Source organism: Oncorhynchus kisutch, linkage group LG29 (assembly GCF_002021735.2).
Source record: "Oncorhynchus kisutch isolate 150728-3 linkage group LG29, Okis_V2, whole genome shotgun sequence".
NCBI classification, from domain to species: Eukaryota; Metazoa; Chordata; class Actinopteri; order Salmoniformes; family Salmonidae; genus Oncorhynchus; species Oncorhynchus kisutch.
Genome location: NC_034202.2, coordinates 6,874,197 through 6,895,120, shown reverse-complemented (window position 1 = coordinate 6,895,120; position 20,924 = coordinate 6,874,197). Strand labels below are relative to the sequence as shown.

General features: G+C 42.6%; 1 protein-coding gene across 9 annotated transcripts in view; it reads right to left on the bottom strand.

Moving 5' to 3' along the window:
• Positions 1-8,640: 8,640 nt before the first annotated feature.
• Positions 8,641-20,924, bottom strand: part of pisd (phosphatidylserine decarboxylase) — a 44,770-nt gene continuing 32,486 nt past the window's right edge. For all 9 annotated transcript variants that reach the window (XM_031809006.1, XM_020465387.2, XM_031809007.1 and 6 more), the window contains 5 exons: positions 19,686-19,922; positions 14,800-14,947; positions 14,364-14,513; positions 12,350-12,510; positions 8,641-10,996 (listed from right to left, as the gene is read on the bottom strand). In XM_031809006.1, coding sequence (XP_031664866.1) covers positions 10,772-10,996; positions 12,350-12,510; positions 14,364-14,513; positions 14,800-14,947; positions 19,686-19,922 — 921 coding nt within the window. In that variant the 3' untranslated portion in view covers positions 8,641-10,771. The remainder of the gene's footprint in view (positions 10,997-12,349; positions 12,511-14,363; positions 14,514-14,799; positions 14,948-19,685; positions 19,923-20,924) is intronic.

Here is a 20,924-nt window from a genome sequence, read left to right as displayed (position 1 = left end):
GCTCACTAACAGGGATGTAAACATATTTGTGCACATTTTAGAGCAATGAGGAGCTTTTTGTGCATATGGAACATTTCTGGGATCTTTTATTTCAGCTCATGGAACCAACACTTTACATGTTGTGTTTATATTTCTGTTCAGTGTAGTTTATACCACAGTCCCAATTATCATTCGCATATGCTTTATTTAAAACATTTTATTCCACTTTATCATTATACAAACTCAATCATACATAGTGTCGACCTTTGCTATACATTCCTTTAACCCTGGGTCCTAGTAACCTTTGCTGAGTAGTTGTAGTCCACTGCTGACTGGATAAAAAAAAGAAGACAGTTCTAAGTCCTACACATGTCATGTAATCCTGTTGGGGGATTAGGGGCTTGAACTAAGAGGGGTTTTTATACATGAGACCAGTTCATGAGGGGACCCTGATAAGCTGTACAAGTTCACCCCCCAAAAAATTATATAAAATTTCTAAAAACGAACAATGCAGAGTAGAGTTTCAGTAATAGTTTCACAAAGCTAAACTATGGGACGTACAGTGGTTGTGTGACTCATACAAACAAGACAGCAGGAGCATGGCCATATCGCATTTCAATTCTCATCCAGTCAGGCCTCGCTTTCAACTCTTTATGGTCAGGGGGGACAGTGAGGTACTGTTTACCACACACACACAGAGCAGAATTACTGGGGTTTGAGCTGGGGCTGCGGGGGCCTGTGGCCTGGTCTCCTGCGACCCAGTTGCACAAAGGCAGCATTGTAAACCAGCAGCAGCAGAGCGACCAGCCCAGCAGATGGATCAGCAGGACGGAGTGGTGTGTTATGGTGTGGTATGGGTTGGGAAGACTGGACTCAGTAAGGCCCATAGAAACAAACCCAGCCTGAGCTAGCTGCCCCTCCTCTAGATCCACCTCTCTGGTTCGGTCAGGTCTGTCCATGACAAATCAAAAAAGGCCTAGCATATTAATTCCTTGACATGTGTACTGTAGCATTTGTCTTAATCTCTACCACTCCCTGAACACTGGCTAGTTGCATCATCCACCCAAGTGGCCTTTTTTGACGTCATTCAAACACTGACAGATAATAAGTCTAATAAGGCATGAAGACATTAGGGTATAAATATTTGACAAAAAAACCCATAGCTAAATATAGCACAGTCTTGTAGACCAGAAGGAAAAAAAGCAAGCATACAAAGTCATAAGTGAAAGGCTTATGTAAAACACTTCTGTTTCAAAGGCAGATTCTGCCATAGTGGCTGTGAGTGCATCTTGCATCCAATCTCAAAAAGAATCCCTTTGGAAATTGCATAAAATTTAAATGATACCACTGATGAATCCTTCAAAAACTATACGTTTCACCAGTAATGGCTTTGGCTTTTAATCCAGCTGGTAACACCAGGTTCGACAGTGTCTTCTGACAGGATTGTCTTAGTTCATATACCCTGAACCTTTGTAGCCGGGTGTTGTTTGACGGTTTCCAGACTGGGTGGAAGTTGCCAGTTCACTTCCTTCGGCAGCGCAGGCAGCAGGCCCGAGAGCGACCCACCTCCTCTTCTTTGTCTTCCTGCACTGTGTAGGAGGACTGGCCGTTGTAGCGCGAGGGGTTTGAGGCGTCACCATCCCCATCCTTGGTAACGTCTGAGGGGGCTTGCGACTCCCCATTGGGTTTGAAGGCACCGTACGGGTTGAGGGAAGAGTTGCGGTTGCTATAGGTACTTTCCAGGGCCATGGGGTTGATGATGATCGCGCTGTCCTCTGCAGAACGTAGCTTGGCCCGAGGGATGGTCACTTCTCCATAAGAGCTGCCCAGAGACAGATTCATGATGGCTGGTTAAAGGTGGCTGAGAGGATGAAACACCGGTAGATAGGGTCTGTGACTGTCAATGTCAGATCTCAGACACGGTATTGAGGCTCTTTTCTGAACATTAAGCTTTGCTGTCACCAGTTGTTCTGGTTTCCTCTGGTGACTTGAACTGGCCTTCCAAGAATAGTCCTGTAAAAGACATTGAAAAAACAACTGTATAGTTATAAAGAGAATTCTGAAACTACAAAAGCTCTGGTTTTGTTCTGCTTGACATTTGAGAAATTTGGGCAAGAGGAGTATCACAGAATAAAATAAAAATCATTTTCAGTCCCTCTGCTTCATAATGTTCCTGTATATCCCGGATCCAAACACAGATCACTGTAGGATCTTTCTCACGTGAGGGTTTATCCATTAACTCATCTTACTGCTAGAGTTGTTCTCTCATTCCCTTTCCAAATCATTTTAATGATCCTATGTCACGTTGACACTGAAACGTCTTTTATACGGAACTTTTAAAACCACTAAACACTTCACCAGCAACAAGCACCGATTGTTCGCGCTTACCTCTTAAACTTGTGTAGTTCTGCAGCAGTCAAGTGTTGTATGCCATCCAATGTCAATTCCCCAGGTCTTTAGATGGGTCATACAATCCAGTGAGCACTTAAAGGTTTAATGGTTGTCTCTTGAAGACCCTTCTAGGTGCACTTCCTCTGTGTCTCTTTACAGGAAAAGGGAGCCACACCTGTAGCGGTGTGTGTCAGAGTAAAGACTGAGATGGCCCACACACATGCTCCGGTGAGGTAGAGTGCTGTTGGTGTACCTGGGAACCACCTGACCCCACCCCTATGAGAACAGAGCAGACGCCCGAAACCCTGAGAGGGTGTGGTGACGACTGGCAAGCCTCAGTCCTGGAATGTCATTCCTCTCGCTGATCAACACAGGTGCATTTGTCACGGTGACCAGGTCACTCCTCTCCCTTTGTCTCTCACAGTATCTGTAGCCTGCTGCTAAGTTACACCACCCATTGAAATATAATGTAACTGGTAAATGATGTGTGACCACTCAAAGCTATAATCACACAGGTACAGTGTGCCATATTGACATGACTGTCTTGTTTGTTGTATTTGATACTTTTTGAGTTGCAGAGAGTGGTCTACAGAGACCACTCAAGTTTAAACCATGGTACTACAGGATTACTACCGTACCTGTATGAGTTTAGTTGAATTTCGGTTCAGTCCAGTGTTACATTTACCTGGTTCCATATGAAACACAATTCAAGTGGCTATTTATTCTGCTTTCACCCAGAAACTTCACATTTGTATTCTCAGCATGTTTGTGAAATGAGTCAAAGTGAACAAGCGCATGCAGACAAATGGACACACAAATGCAAACAAACACATGCACACACACACACAGTCTTGTATAACTAACCTTGTGGGGACACACAAATGCAAACAAACACATGCACACACACACACAGTCTAGTATAACTAACCTTGTGGGGACACACAATTCAGTCCCATTCAAAATCCTATTTTCCCCTAACCCTAACTCCTGACCCTAATTTTAACCTTAATCATAAATCCCCTAGAAATAGTATTTGACCTTGTGGGGACTGACAAAATGTACCCAGTTGGTCAAAAAAGTGTTTTCATTTACTAGTTGTGGGGACTTATGGTTCCCACAAGTATAGTTCAACACAACCGCAGTCATTCTCTCACACACATACGTACAAGCATGTACACACACGTCATGATTTTGTAAGATAACAATTCTATGGCCCTTTGTTTCCCTCAAGTGGTTTTACTGGTCAATGCGTTTCACTTTACAGCAACTACGGTTTGGTACTTTTTTTTGTGCATTTATGCTATTGAGTATTTTAGTCTACATACAGTTGAAGTCAGAAGTTTCCATACACTTAGGTTGGAGTCATTAAAACTCGTTTTTCAACCACTCCACACATGTATTGTTATCAAACTATAGTTCTGGCAAGTCAGGTAGGACATCTACTTTGTGCATGACAAGTAATTTTTCCAACAATTGTTTACAGACAAGATTGTTCCAGTAGGTCAGAAGTTTACATACACTGAATTGACTGTGCTTTTAAACAACTTGGAAAATTCTAGAACATGATGTCACGGCTTTAGAAGCTTCTGATAGGCTAATAGACATAATTTGAGTCAATTGGAGGTGTACCTGTGGATGTCTTTCAAGGCCTACCTTCAAACTCAGTGCCTCTTTGCTTGACATCATGGGAAAATCTAAAGAAATCAGCCAAGACCTCAGAAAAAACATTGCAGACCTCAACAAGTCTGGTTCATCCTTGGGAGCAATTTCCAAACACCTGAAGGTACCACATTCATCTGTACAAACAATAGTACGCAAGTATAAACACCATGGGACCACACAGCCGTCACACCACTCAGGAAGGAGACGCGTTCTGTCTCCTAGAAATGAACGTACTTTGGTGCGAAAAGTGTAAATCAATCCCAGAACAGCAAAGGACCTTGGGAAGATGCTGGAGGAAACAGGTACAAAAGTATCTATATCCACAGTAAAACGAGTCCTACATTGTCATAACCTGAAAGGCCGATCAACAAGGAAGAAGCCACTGCTCCAAAACCACCATAAAAAAGACAACTGCGACTGCACATGGGGACAAAGATCATACTTTTTGGAGAAATGCCCTCTGGTCTGATGAAACAAAAATAGAACTGTTTGGCCATAATGACCATCGTTATGTTTGGAGGAAAAAGGGGGAAGCTTGCAAGCCGAAGAACACCATCCCAACCGTGAAGCACGGGGGTGGCGGCATCATGTGGGGGTGCTTTGCTGCAGGAGGGACTGGTGCATTTCACAAAATAGATGGCATCATGAGGAAAATTGTGGATATATTGCAGCAATATCTCAAGACATCAGACAGGAAGCTAAAGCTTGGTCGCAAATGGGTCTTCAAAATGCACAATGACCCCTAGCATACTTCCGAAATTGTTGCAAAATGGCTTAAGGACAACAGTCAAGGTATTGGAGTGGCCACCACAAAGCCCAGATCTCAATCCTATAGAAAATTTGTGGGCAGAACTGAAAAAGTGTGTGTGAGCAAGGTCTACAAACCTGACTCCGTTACACCAGCTCGGTCAGGAGGAATGGGCCAAAATTCACCCAACTTATTGTGGGAAGCTTGTGGAAGGCTACCCGTTTGACCCAAGTTTAACCATTTAAAGGCAATGCTACCAAATACAAATTGAGTGCATGTAAACTTCTGACCCACTGGGAATGTGATGAAAGAAATAAAATCTGAAATAAATCTCTACTATTATTCTGACATTTCAGATTCTTAAAATAAAGTGGTGATCCTAACTGACCTAAGACAAGGAATTTTTACTAGGATTAACTGTCAGGAATTGTGAAAAACTGAGTTGAAATGTATTTGGTTAAGGTGTATGTAAACTTCAACTCTATATTTCAGTTTTTCACTTTCAGAATTAGCCTCAATTCTGGGAGTTACACTACAAGTATGTGGACACCTGCTCGTTGAACATCTCATTCCAAAATCATGGGCATTAATATGGAGTTGGTCTCCCCCTTTGCTGCTATAACAGTCTCCAATTTTCTGGGACGGCTTTCCAGTAGATGTTGGAACATGGCTGCGGGGACTTGCTTCCATTCAGCCACAAGAGCATTAGTGAGGTTGGGTACTGAGGTTGGGCGATTAGGCTTGGCTCCCAGTAGGCGTTCCAATTCATCCAAAAGGTGTTCAATGGGGTTGAGGTCAGGGATCTATGCAGGTCAGTCAAGTTCTTCCACACCAATCTTGACAAACCATTTCTGTAAGGACCTCGCTTTGTGCACAGGAGCAAAGTCATGCTGAAACAGGAAATGGCGTTCCCCAAACTGTTTCCACAAAGTTGGAAGCACAGAATCGTATAGAATGTAATTGTATGCTGTAGCATTAAGATTTCCCATGTAAAGTGAAGGGGCCTAACCCGAAAGATGAAAAACCTACCCCAGACCATTATTCCTCCTCCAACAAACTTTACAGTTGGCCCTATGAATTTGTGCAGGTAGCGTTCTCCTGGAATCCGCCAAACCCAGATTCGTCTGTCGGACTGCCAGATGGTGAAGCGTGATTGATCACTCCAGAGAACGCGTTTCCACTACTCCACCGGTGGCGAGCTTTACACCACTCTAGCCGACACTTGATCTTAGGCTTATGCTCGGCCATGGAAACCCATTTCATGAAGATCCTGACAAACAGTTTCTCTACAGACAACACAAAGATTCCTTGATGTCCTTCCAGACTCCCTCTGTCTACCCAAGGATGCCAGAGGACAAAAATCAGTTAACCACCTAACTGAGGAAATCGATCTAACCTTGCGCAATACCCTAGATGCAGTTGCACCCCTAAAAACTAAAAACATTTCTCATAAGAAACTAGCTCCCTGGTATACAGAAAATACCAGAGCTCTGAAGCAAGCTTCCAAAAAATTGGAACGGAAATGGTGCCACACCAAACTGTAAGTCTTCCGACTAGCTTGGAAAGACAGTACCGTGCAGTATCGAAGAGCCCTTACTGCTGCTCGATCATCTTATTTTTCCAACTTAATTGAGGAAAATAAGAACAATCCGAAATTCCTTTTTGATACTGTCGCAAAGCTAACTAAAAAGCAGCATTCCCCAAGAGAGGATGGCTTTCACTTCAGCAGTAATAAATTCATGAACTTCTTTGAGGAAAAGATCATGATTATTAGAAAGCAAATTACAGACTCCTCTTTAAATCTGCGTATTCCTTCAAAGCTCAGTTGTCCTGAGTCTGCACAACTCTGCCAGGACCTAGGATCAAGAGAGACACTCAAGTGTTTTAGTACTATATCTCTTGACACAATGATTAAAATAATCATGGCCTCTAAACCTTCAAGCTGCATACTGGACCCGATTCCAACTAAACTACTGAAAGAGCTGCTTCCTGTGCTTGGCCCTCCTATGTTGAACATAATAAACGTCTCTCTATCCACCAGATGTGTACCAAACTCACTAAAAGTGGCAGTAATAAAGCCTCTCTTGAAAAAGCCAAACCTTGACCCAGAAAATATAAACTATCAGCCTATATCGAATCTTCCATACCTCTCAAAATCTTTAGAAAAGGCTGTTGCGCAGCAACTCACTGCCTTCCTGAAGACAAACAATGTATACGAAATGCTTCAGTCTGGTTTTAGACCCCATCATAGCACTGAGAATGCACTTGTGAAGATGGTAAATGACCTTTTAATGGCATCAGACCGAGGCTGTGCATCTGTCCTCGTGCTCCTAGACCTTAGTGCTGCTTTTGATACCATCGATCACCACATTCTTTTGGAGAGATTGGAAACCCAAATTGGTCTACACGGACAAGTTCTGGCCTGGTTTAGATCTTATCTGTCGGAAAGATATCAGTTTGTCTCTGTGAATGGTTTGTCCTCTGACAAATCTACTGTAAATTTCGGTGTTCCTCAAGGTTCCGTTTTAGGACCACTAATTGTTTTCACTATATATTTGACCTCTTGGGGATGTCATTCGAAAACATAATGTTAACTTTCACTGCTATGCGGATGACACACAGCTGTACATTTCAATTAAACATGGTGAAGCCCCAAAATTGCCCTCGTAAGAAGCATGTGTTTCAGACATAAGGAAGTGGATGGCTGCAAACTTTCTACTTTTAAACTCGGACAAAACAGAGATGCTTGTTCTAGGTCCCAAGAAACAAAGAGATCTTCTGTTGAATCTAACAATTAATCTTAATGGTTGTACAGTCGTCTCAAATAAAACTGTGAAGGACCTTGGCGTTACTCTGGACCCTGATCTCTCTTTTGAAGAACATATCAAGACTGTTTCAAGGACAGCTTTTTTCCATCTATGTAACACTGCAAAAATCAGAAACTTTCTGTCCAAAAATGATGCAGAAAAATGTATCCATGCTTTTGTCACTTCTAGGTTAGACTACTGCAATGCTCTACTTTCCGGCTAATTTTTATGGAATGGTCTGCCTACTCATGTGAGAGACAGAAACTCGGTCTCAACCTTTAAGTATTTACTGAAGACTCATCTCTTCAGTGGGTCATATGATTGAGTGTAGTCTGGCCCAGGAGTGTGAAGGTGAACGGAGAGGCTCTGGAGCAACGAACCGCCCTGGCGGGCTCTGCCTGGCCGGTTCCCCTTTCCATTGGGATTCTCTGCCTCTAACCCTATTACAGGGGCTGAGTCACTGGCTTACTGGGGCTCTTTCATACCGTCCCTAGAAGGTGTGCGTCACTTGAGTGGGTTGAGTCACTGATGTGATCTTCCTGTCTGGGTTGGTGACTTTGTAGCCTTAACGGGGAAGTAGCCTACACTCGGGTGTACAACTTTCAATTAAATCACTTAATCTGCAGTTACTCTGCTATTTATTATTTTACCAATATTATTTACATGTTAACAGTATCTTATTACAATTATTATGTGTCTCACATTTTAGGTAAATGCAATCAATTAGCATCAAGCTGTCCAATAACGCAATCTGATGGAATGGCTCATCTTGCACTTTGTAAAAACCCAGAGTGCATTGAGTGAATATTGGAAAAATATCCATCAACATTAGGATAGGAGAATTTGATCCTAAATCTGTGGTTTAGGGTAACTTCTATCTCAAGCTAATTTACATAGCAGACCATTGCTCCCATGAACCAATATGTCCTTTGGGACATTTTCCCTTGTGCTCCAATCAAATCACTCCTCTAACATTTAAATTGAGCAGGGGTTAGCTCCAGAGATCAACACCAATCCTATGTGTGAAGTACATCTTTTCTTGTCACACAAATGTTTGTTTTTTTAAAGAATACGGCAAAATTTATTAGACATGTTTTCCTGGATCTAAGAGATTAAAGTCTATGCAGTGTTGAATGAGTCACATGATTCAAGTATATTACAATGTACATATAAAAACAAGTGTGCAGCAGGCAGTGACCTTGGCGTTTGGTTTCTGTATGCGACACTATTTGTGGAACGACAACGTAGCCAAGGGGTTTGTCACCGGCATCTCCCCGGTCCATCACGTCTGTGACCCCCGCTCGGCGTACGCTAGATGTCAGAATTCCTTGACCGAAGGGTCAGTTAGAAGAGGCCGCGACCCCCCTCAAAACAGAGTAATAGTTCAGCAGCAGAAACACAAAAAGCACCAGGAAGTCTACATTTGTTCAAAGCAAATTTTTTTGTGTGTGTGAATACATCAAAAAACAACCCCCAAAAAACACTTAGTATTTTTGGCACTACTAGGAAATCTAAAACAAACAGGAAAAAGATAGCTTTAAATAGCTCAGCCCTGGGTATCTGAAAGGGTGTCACAATCGTTAGTATCGACATCAGCATAAGTTTTAGTCTTACAAAAAGGTTTAGCCCAACTTATTTGAATATTATCACTGGCAGATAACTTCCAGTTTAACAACTTATTCCAATTCAACTGAACAGAAGACAAAAAGTAATAGTTACCAGTACCAGCTTGCACATTCTCTCCCATGATCCTACCACCAGTGCTGCACTTCGGCATGGGTTTGTTTTGTAATGATGGTCAGAAGGCTGTATATCAGCATAGAATTAAAATGGCTCCATTCAGAGGAATACATCAGCATTTAGTCCATTGATGAATTGGGTTAGATTAACACACATCATCGTAAATCATCTTCACAGAAATCACTGAAGTCATCATCACATGTTAATGTCTACTCTAAAATGTGACATGCCCCTTTTTAGCAGTCATTTACGGTTAGGGTTACAGGAGAAATAATTGGCAGCAAGCAGCGCTACTAGCTACCTCTAATGATGATGAATAATGCATGGCTGTGATGGCAGAGATCGTACACCATGGGCTTAATACAACAGGGAAGTTTTCATTAGGGTACACCATAGCAAACATTTTTTTTCTCTTCATCACACTGAAAAGAGGTTCCTATTGGACCAAGTCCAGGTACTCCTGGCTGGTTTCAGACAGTTTACTTCCTGCAGGTGCCTAATTAATACAACCCAGACACATTTGACTGGGAGGAATCGTGCCAGTCTTTACCTACATGACAGGAAGGGGGATGAGTCCACATAATCACCCCAACACAAGCACCTTCTCTGGGGATGACAGAAGAGGGAGAGCCAGCAGCACGGACGGAGAGTGTATGAGAGACAGAAGGAGAGGAGGAAGGCGTTCAGTATCAGAGTGAAGGAGGGAGGGAAAGAGAAGGAGGGTAGCTCTGTATATAGTCTCTGGTACATTCCTTCTTCGTGGTGTGTTTACTGTAGGTGTGTATACTATATAGAGAAGCCTGCCCACATGATAGTGGCTTAGTGTGGCAGGGGTTACCTGTGTGTGTGTGGATGTGTCTCGCTGCTCGCTAGCCTAGTCCCAGATCTGTTTGTGACGTATGGCCAACAGACAAAGGGAGTTGGGCTACACGGCACTAAGCAGATGTTTAAGATCAGGCTAGTGCTGCTCGTGTCTGAAACCTCAGAGGAACTCCCCATTGACGAGGAGACCCCTGACAAAAGGCAATATGGGTCAAATGTATCAAAATAAAATAAAAGATGCTAATAAAATGTAAAAGCTATGTTATTCTTATGGAACTAAAAAGTAACTAATTGCTGTAAACTATCTTCCTTTTGCTGGTCGTAATCAATGGTCAAAATAAGTAAATAGTTATTTGAAACTAGTCGATGGAATAGACCCCCTTGTTAGTAAAGCAAGAGTGGTGGCTTGTGAGTTTTTGCTGTGAGTCAGTCAGTGCATCGTATGGTAGCTGAACACCTCTCAATTTCAATGTACAGTACATGTACTGAATGTCAGTGTATGAATGAGTGTGTGCGCACGCAAGTCCACTTGGATCTGTACAAGCACGTTAGCGTGTCCACCAGTTTCTTATAGTTTAGTCCGTTTCCCCCAGAAAGCGTCTCTCGGGTCAGCCATCTTGGCTCACATAGTCCCCAGGGGTTCTCCGTAGCGGATCTTCTGGCCGGCCTTCAGGTTGAAGGTGAAGTCGTGTGGAGCCTCGAAGAGCAGGACGATGGTGGAGCCCAGGTTGAACTCTCCCAGGTGCTCCCCTTTCCTCATGCTCACTCCCTCCTGGTTGTTGTTCGACAAGTAGCTGAAGTCGTTGTATGAGCCTTTGCTGTAGCGCGGGCTGTTGGTCCGAAGCTCCTGGGGGGGGAAAAGTAGGGCCAGTTTAGTAAATATATTGGTTATAGAGCATAGCTTTATACCCCCCCATAAACTCAGTGTCCATCCATGTGATATGGACAAAAAACAAAAAAATGGGGAATTGGAGGACAATAGCTGAATTGTACTAATTCCCATTAGACGATAAGCAGCACAGCTGAATGAGGTCATATCCTCCTGTTGTGTTGACTACGCCCAGGTGGAAACAGCTTGTATCACTGGCCCCCTCACTCATCTCCCCATAGTCTTTCTCGCCTCCTTTATCCTCCCTTCCCACCTGTTGAATTGACAAGGAAAACTGTAGGGGCTAATCTCATGACAACTGAATCTGGAATCCTATGACTGGGACCCAAAAACAAAGGAGTTTTTCCTGGTCAGGTCACAATGTCACATGGTGAGGAGAAACTCCTGTATCCATCTACTTCAGATGAAAACAGGAGACAGCAAGCTGCGCCAGCGAGCAGAACGTCCCCTTATTGGTCTGCTCTCTGTTGACTGACCCAGGGAGGCAGCCCAGTGGCGAGCATTAATCCAGAGGACCAAACGCATTAGCCTGTCTGCCCCCGACGCCGAGATCCTATTGACCTACAGTAAGGAAGTGAGAGATGGTGGGCTTTTAAAACGTCATCCTAAGCCTCTGCTCTAATCAATGGGAGATCAGTCAGTTTGAACACAGTGAGTGTGGAGATTAAATAGGCCTACCAGTGTGTGTGTGTGTGTGTGTGTGTGTGTGTGTGTGTGTGTGTGTGTGTGTGTGTGTGTGTGTGTGTGTGTGTGTGTGTGTGTGTGTGTGTGTGTCAGCAGCTTAGGGAAATGGCCTGACGTTCAGGTAAGTGAGACAGGAAGCAGAGGGAGCTTAATGGAGTGATAATAAGTGTAACATGGCTCAGAGAGACAAGGGGTCAGAAACCCCGAGTCAGGCTGGTCCACTCTCAGCTTCGTCACACTGACTTTGTACTGCATGTACTGTTATTTCCTAATAGGTTAAGCAGGTGACCCTTATCTGTCCTCACAATATCAGAGAAAGAGATCGCCATCAGTAACACATCGAACGCCAGTTAACATGTGTACGTACACTATAATTGAACAGCTTGTCAACAGTATTGCGGTGTAAATACATGTTTAAGGAACAATAGTGGGAACTTTGATCCATTCAGAACCTCCTCCATGTATGGACAATGGTCCCTAAATACTTGGACGTGGAGAGACATTGATGCTGCACTATGCTCCAGCCAGAACAAAATGGATGAATGAGTGGTTATATACTATGACAGCACCAGAACAGGTTCAGACTGGTGAAACATCCAACTTAAGTGGGTTTTATCTCCAACCAACCTTGTCAAAGTAGATGCGTATGGAGCCCACATTGGTGGCTCCTACAGCGGTGAGGGAGAAGAAGCCGTGTGTCCACTCTCCACTCAGCACCACTCTCTCGTTATGGCAGAACAGTTCTTTGATCCAGCGAGCCACGCCAGGGTTCACTGACATCAGAGAGCCTGGGAGGGACACAGAGGGAGCAGGAAGTAAATACACAGGTACACCGACAGAAACAAAACCTAATACAAACACTGCAAGCAGCACTATACACCAGTTTATTAGGTACACCCTGTTTACGAAAATGGTTCGCGCCTACAGCCCGTGAGTCACGTGGCTGTGGCTTGCTATATAAAGCAGGCAGTCAGGCATCCAGTTACTGTTCGATTGAACATTATACAACTGGCAAAATTAGCGACCTAAGCGACTCAGGTCGGTATGGTTGTTGGTGTCAGGCGCGCCGGTTCCAGTATCTCGGAAATGGCCAGCCTCCTGGGCTTTTCACGCAACACAGTGTTTAGGGTTTACCGAGAATGGTGAGACAAACAAAACATCCTGTCAGCGGCAGTCCTGTGGGCGAAAACGGCTCGTTGATGAGAGGTCGAAGGAGGAGGCCAAGAATCGTGCCAGCTAACAGATGGGCCACAAAGAGGCAAATAACGGCGCAGTACAACAGTTGTTTGCAGAATGGCATCTCTTATTCCAGTAGACGACCACACCGGGTTCCACTCCTATCAGCTAAAAACAAGAAGAAGCGGCTCCAGTGGGCGCCATCACCAACACTGGAGGAGTGGAAAAACACTGCCTGGTCTTGTGAGGCGTCCTAGAACAAAAACAACTCATGAGTCGCATCTTTCCACAGGGGGCAAACCATTTGGATGCTACAGAAGTTTTTCGAGAAGACCGATTTTCAGGATGCCTCATGATCTGACAAAACACCACTCTAGCTCGCATCTGCAGAAGGGCGATATTGGCGGATTGAGACACAGCCCATGCAAAACCTCTACAGGATCACCCCCCCCCCCCGCAGGACGGTTGAGCTAACGTAGGCTAATGCATGAGGTTGTAAGAAACAAAAAATAATTCCCCAGGACAGAAAGATTAACAAGAATTTAACCTAACTGCACTGTCCAATTTACAGTAGCTATTACAGTGAAAGAATACCATGCTATTGTTTGAGGAGAGTGCACAGTAATGAACTTGAAAATGTATCAATAAACCAATTATGCACATTTGGGCAGTCTTGATAGAACATTTTGAACGGATACGCAACGGTTCATTGGATCAGTCTTACACTTTGCACATACAAAGCTGTCATCTAGTGGCCAAAGTCTAATTGCACCTGGGCTGTAATAATACATTATGGCCTATCCTGCATTTCAAAGATGGTACAAAAACATTACAAAAATCTTTTACCAGATCTACTGTGTTATATTCTCCAACATTCTTTTCACATTTCCACAAACTTCAAAGTGTTTCCTTTCAAATGGTATCAGAATATGCATATCCTTGCTTCAGGTCCTGAGCTACAGGCAGTTAGATTTGGGTGTCATATTAGGCAAAAATCGGGGGAAAAAGGGGCAGATCCTTAGAGGTTTTAAATAGACGGATTTGTATGTTTTTTTATTACGGTAGATTTATGCGTGGCCACGGAAATTGTAGGAGAAGAGTTTAAAAAATAACCACCAGTCAGGAGGATACAGACCGCTCAAGAGGTATGATTAGATATGCAGAAAAACCTACATATATATTTTTTTAACATAGAATGAAGCATAATGATTATTGCTCTAGATTGCAGGAAGCCGTTTCGGGTTTTCGAAAAAAAAGGAGAAAAAAAATCAAATTAACCAGCCCCAGTCATCCTCACATACTTTGTGCCTCCACAAGTTTTGGGGTGTATGACGCCCCTGATTATGATGTGTGTGTGTCCTGAACGTCCTGGGATTGTCCTAGCATAGCGGAGTAATTCTGGTGTTTATATAGGGGAATTTCAATGTCAAATGTATGAGCAGGACAGTCCTAACAGCGCACTGACCAGGGAAGTGTCTTCTGTGGGCCACCCTCCAGTCTGTGGGGGAGTGGAAGCAGTGGTAGTCTCCTGGAGCCAGGTACACCACACAGTGGAACAGCTCATTCCCCTCTTTAGTCACCAGCAGGTCCTGGAATGAGCTGGGGTCCTCTTCATCTGGGGAACCCGCACATAATTATGGTCAGCAGACAGGGTGGTAAGGTGCGTCATACAAACCAATCCTAAATCCCTAGCCTCTAAACAAAACAGGATTAGATATATCTAATTCTGATAGGATGTATAACAATTATTAGTGGGTATATCAGGTCTACAACATCATATACTGTATTTACCCGCCCAACCCTTTGAGATCAACAAGTCTCAAGGGGATGAAGGTTTAAAATTAGGATTAGGTATTAGATCCCATTAGACCGGGGTGGGGGTGAAGGGAAGAGGTACTCACTTGATGGCTTGATGGTGCAGTTGATGGCCTCAGCCCAGGTGTGGGGTCCCAGGAAGGTCTCCAAAGAGTAGGTGACACCTTTGACTTGCTCCACCTCACAGTTCCGCACACGCCCAAAGTGCAGGATCTTCCCGTCTGCTGGGCTGATCTGAATTTTTTATATTTAAAAGACCGACATTTACGGCTTAAGCCAGGGATCTACTCCTCTCTGTCTAGAATATACAGTACCTTCCTCTCTGTCTAGAATATACAGTACCTTCCTCTGTCTAGAATATACAGTACCTTCCTCTGTCTAGAATATACAGTACCTTCCTCTCTGTCTAGAATATACAGTACCTTCCTCTCTGTCTAGAATATACAGTACCTTCCCCTCTGTCTAGAATATACAGTACCTTCCTCTGTCTAGAATATACAGTACCTTCCTCTGTCTAGAATATACAGTACCTTCCTCTCTGTCTAGAATATACAGTACCTTCCTCTCTGTCTAGAATATACAGTACCTTCCTCTCTGTCTAGAATATACAGTACCTTCCTCTGTGTCTAGAATATACAGTACCTTCCTCCCTGTCTAGAATATACAGTACCTTCCTCCCTGTCTAGAATATACAGTACCTTCCTCTCTGTCTAGAATATACAGTACCTTCCTCTCTGTCTAGAATATACAGTACCTTCCTCTGTCTAGAATATACAGTACCTTCCTCTGTCTAGAATATACAGTACCTTCCTATGTCTAGAATATACAGTACCTTCCTCTCTGTCTAGAATATACAGTACCTTCAGAAAGTACTCATACCCCTGGACTTATTTCACATTTTGTTGAGTAACCGCTTGAATTCAAAATGGATTAAATATCGCTTCTCACTCATCTACACACACACACACACACACCCCATAATGACAAAGTGGAAACATGTTTTGAGAAATGTTCGCAAATGTATTGAAAATGAAATACAGATCTCATTTACATAAGTATTCACACCCTGGCGTCAATAGATATTAGAATCACCTTTGGCAGCAATTAATTAAAGCTGTGCATATTTCTGGGTAAGTCTCTAAAAACATTGCACAAATGGAGTGTACAATATTAGCACATTTTAAATTCTTCAACCTCTCAAGTTGGTTGTTGATTATTGCGAGACAGCCATTTAAGTCTTGGCATAGATTCTCAAGCCGATTTAAGTCAAAACTGTAACTAGGCCACTCAGGAACATTCAACGTCATCTTGATAAGCTCGTCAGCTGTATATTTGGCCTTGTGTTTTAGGTTATAATTCTGCTGAAAGGTGAATGGGTCTCCCAGTGTCTGTTGGAAAACAGACAACCAGGTTTTCCTCTAGGATTGTGCCTGAGCTTAGCTCTATTCCATTTATTTTTTATAAAAATACAAACAGCTTTGTCCTTGCCGATGACAAGCATACCTATAACATGATGCAGACACCACCATACTTGAAAATATGAAGAGCGGTACTCAGTGATGTGTTGGATTTGCCCCAAACATAAAGCTTTGTATTCAGGACATGAAGTTAATTTCTTCACTACATTGTTTGCAGTTTTACTTTAGTACCTTATTGCAAAAAGGAGGGATGTTTACACTCGTTCATTTAGGTTAGTATTGTGGAGTAACCACAATGTTGTTGAGCCATCAGTTTTCTATCATAGCCATTAAACTGTTTTAAAACCACCATTGGCCTCATGGTGAAATCCCTAAACAGTTTCCTTCCTCTCCGGCAACTGAGTTAGGAAGGACGCCTGTATCTTTGTAGTGACTGGTTGTATTGATACACTATCCAAAGTGTAATGAATAACTTCACCATACTCAAAGGGATATTGAATGTCTGTTGATTTTTTTTACCCATCTACAAAATAGGTGTCCTCCTTCATTGGAAAAACTCCCTGTAAAACTCCATGTAGACAAATCTGTGTTTGAAATGTACTGCTCAACTGAGGGACCTTACAGATGACCTCATCTCTGTACCACACATATAGGTTAAAAAAATGATACTTATTGCACATACGGAGTCCATGCAACTTGTGACTTAAGCACATTTTTTACTCCCGAACTTAGACTTTCCATAACAAAGGAGTTGAATATTACTGACAAGACCATTTAATTTGTTATTAATTTGTTAACATTTCTAAAAACCTAATTCCACTTTCACATTATGGGGTATTGTGTGTAGGCCAGTAACACAAAATAAAAATTAAATCCATTTTAAATTCAGGCTGTAATACCATTTTTTGGGGAGAAAGCCAGGGGGTGTGAATATGCCACCTTTCACACCAAGACGTTTGTCAGTCAACTTAACCAATGGCGCCAAATGTTTCCACATTTTCTCTATATATCTGCCGGTAACAAAGCCTGTACTTTGACTTCCACCAACCGACCTAGTCACGATTGCGGTAGTGTATTTAAAAGTCCTGTTGGGAGTGTGAAAAAGAATGTGCGAGAATGTGTGATCACGTCCAACGTGGATCAATAAAGAAACTCTGATATCATCCTACAGAGGTTCATCCAGGGCAGAACATTTTCTAACCTGGATAGAGCAGATAATGCTTCTATAGCAAACAATACATGTGAAATAAAATGTTATGACAGCGGTTCCACACATCCTAAATATGTTATTCAGTTATATTAATTCTTACTATAAAATATAGGCCCTGTGTGTTGACTGATCAGGGCAGGGGAAAGTAGGAAAAGTGTGTCTCTTGTCTGTTTAATTATCAAAATAAGAACTATTGATTTAATTTGCCTTGCACAGCTATGGGTTGAACAGACCAGTAGCCTAACATTACACTCAAAATATGCTATTCTATTGAAAATAAAATGTTATTAGTCTCGTCTTAGGACCTGCATAAACACATTTCTAGATTTGTCTATCCACCTCATAATTACCAGAACATCTGACAATGTTGTGAGTAGCCAACTTTTTATTCACCGTAAAAATACATTACAAATCATTATTTACAACTATAAACTGGGTGGTTCGAGCCCTGAATGCTGATTGGCTGACAGCCGTGGTATATCAGACCGTATACCACAGGTTTGACAAAACATATTTTTACTGCTCTAATTACATTGGTAACCAGTTTATAACAGGAATAGAGCACCTCGGGGTTTGTGGTATATGGAAAATACGCCACGGCTAAGGGTTGTATATAAACACTCATTTTGTACAGCGTCACATCCATAACGGTCAATTTTCCTCTAAAGTACGACCATTTTTATATTTTCATCATTGTTGTTTTTGTGTGTAGCCATGCCTTACTATCAAAGTGGCTATTAATATTTAACCCTAAGACTGAGATTCAGACTTCCGGAAAATGCCTGTCCAAGTCTATACGATGTGTTTACAATACTGCGTCATTAATAAGACATTATTTGTTCCAGCGAATGGGAGCATTTGCAATAAGTTCAAGCTCAAACGAGAAGGATAAACATTTTTTAAATATCTTTGATACAGATGTTACTAGCAACTTCCACTTGTTCTCTAATTAAAATCCAACTTCAGTTCATAGAAATAAAGCTAGATAACAAACCCCAGGCTAACCTTTTAAGCAGCTAGCTAGCTTCATCTGGCTAGTGTGGCTTGTCCGGACCGGGTTATGTGTTGTGGAGCTAGCCACAATAAGAATTAGCCACAATAGTGGAATTCGTGGTTCGCCTTCAAACAATCCGCAAAAAAGTGCCTCTATGAAAGTGATGCAAAATGGTTACAATTAGTGAAACCATGCCATATTTAGACTAGATAATGGTAAACAACGTTGGAGTGTAGAGCAATGAAATTAGGTATCAGTCTACTTGGTGACACGCACAGAACATAACTGAAGAGTCACACAAATATTAGCATCTTAGCTCCTATTGCGGGAGTTTGACTGTGGGAAATGAAATGGGGTATCAGTCTGCTCAGTACCCAAGTCCTCCACGGAGTTATCAGACTCCAAAACATCCACGTTGTATTGTTTTTGCTCTGGAATAGTGTTTAAACCAAATAGCAGGTTGACTGGTATAATAAACGTTGCTTATTTCAGAGTCACGCAATAAAGAGCTACGATGCTAATGTTCTGTGGATGTCACGGAGTACACTGATACCCCGTGCCATTGATCCACAATCCATAGGCTGTACAGTGAAATAAGTACGCGCCCCCCAATGCAATTCTCAAGTCTAACACATGATTTTGGTCAAATTAACAAAGTCTCTGATGAATTTATATAACATTTTATATAACATTCAAACATCGTTTAGCCTGATCTATTACATGATGGCATGATTACACAATTTGTATCACTTTCAATTAGAGACATATTTTGAAGGTGAACCGCAAATTCCACTATTGTGTCTACTCCTTATTGTGGCCAGCTTCACTTAGGTGGGTCTAAAACCTACACTGGAGTTGCTTACCAAGAAGACAGTGAACGTTCCTGAGTGGCTGAGTTACAGTTTTGACTTCAATCTACTTGAAAATCAAATGGCAACACCTGAAAATGGTTGTCTAGCAACGATCAACAACGACGACATAACTTGAAGAATTCTGAAATTAACACACGTGCAAATGTTGCACAATCCAGGTGTAGTAAAGCTCTTAGAGACTTACCCAGAAAGACGTGCAGCTGTAGTCGCTGCCAAAGGTGCTTCTACAAAGTACTTACTCAGGGGTTGAATACTTATGTAAATTAGACATCTCTGCATTTAATTTTCAATACATTTGCTAACATGTTTTCACACTGTCATTATGGGGTAGTGTGTATAGATGAGTGAGAGAAAAAATATTTAATCCATTTTGAATTCAGGCTGTAACACAAAATGTGGAATAAGTCAAGAGGTATGAATACTTTGAAGGCACAGTACACACGCGCGCGCGCGCACGCATACACACACACACACTCACCACGCAGTGCGAGTTGCACACGGGCCGGACAGCCGGTTTGAGTTTCCGTCTAAAGAACTCTCCCAGGTTCCTGTACTGAATTAGGTCTTCCACAGCCGCCTCCTGCATGTTGACGCCAAACGTCCAGATATACAGACTGTAGACTGGCTTTCTCAGCCAGGTGGGTAGTTCCACCTGGTTCAGGCGACCCCAGGCCCGAGACAGCAGCCGTGTTGGGATGGTCTTGTACAGAGCAACCTGGGCCAGGGAGGGAGAGATTGGGTTAGCCGACACATAGTTAAACAGCATGTTCTCACATTTGCTGCATCCTGGCTTATCCCAGATCGGTTTGTGCTGTCTGGCCAATTCCCTATGCTCATTGTTACACCAAACAACCATAGGAGTTGGCAAGACTACACAAACAGATGAGACAGGGCTACTACTTCTCTACTGGGTGAACTGTAACAGGAGAAGCTAGAACCATGGCAGAAGAGGCTATAAAGTTGACTAGATCACTAAGCTTAAGGCAAGGCGCCATCTCAACTCTGAAAAGAGCATTTAAAGTCAACTGCATCAAGGCCATATGCAGGATAGGTAGCAAGCGAGAGTTGACCGTGTTTTAACGTGCCTGAATAGATTTACATTTTTGCAGTACGGTCTTCGTTTACAGGTGCATTGTAGAAGCCAAACGTGAACCATCAGAACTCGCACAGATCATGTACATTTCCTGATTAAACTTTAAGAAGAATACTTTAAGGACAGCTTTTTTCCATCTTCATAACATTGTAAAAATCAGAAACTTTATGACCAAAAATGATACATTTTTCTGCATCTATGCTTTTGTCACTTCTAGATTAGACTACTGCAATGCTCTACTTTCCGGCTAAAGCACTAAATTAACTTCAGTTAGTGCTAAACACAGTTCGTAGAATCTTGACAAGAACCAAAAAAATGTGATCATATTACTCCAGTGCTAGTCTCTCCACACTGGCTTCCTGTAAAGGCTAGAGCTGATTTCAAGGTTTTACTGCTAACCTACAAAGCATTACATGGGCTTGCTCCTACCCATCTTTCCGATTGGGTCCTGTAGTACATACCTACACGTACGTGACGGTCACAAGATGCAGGCCTCCTTACTGTCCCTAGAATTTCTAAGCAAACAGCTGGAGGCAGGGCTTTCTCCTATAGAGCTCATTTTTTATGGAATGGTCTGCCTACCCATGTGAGAGACGTAGACTCGGTCTCAACCTTTAAGTCTTT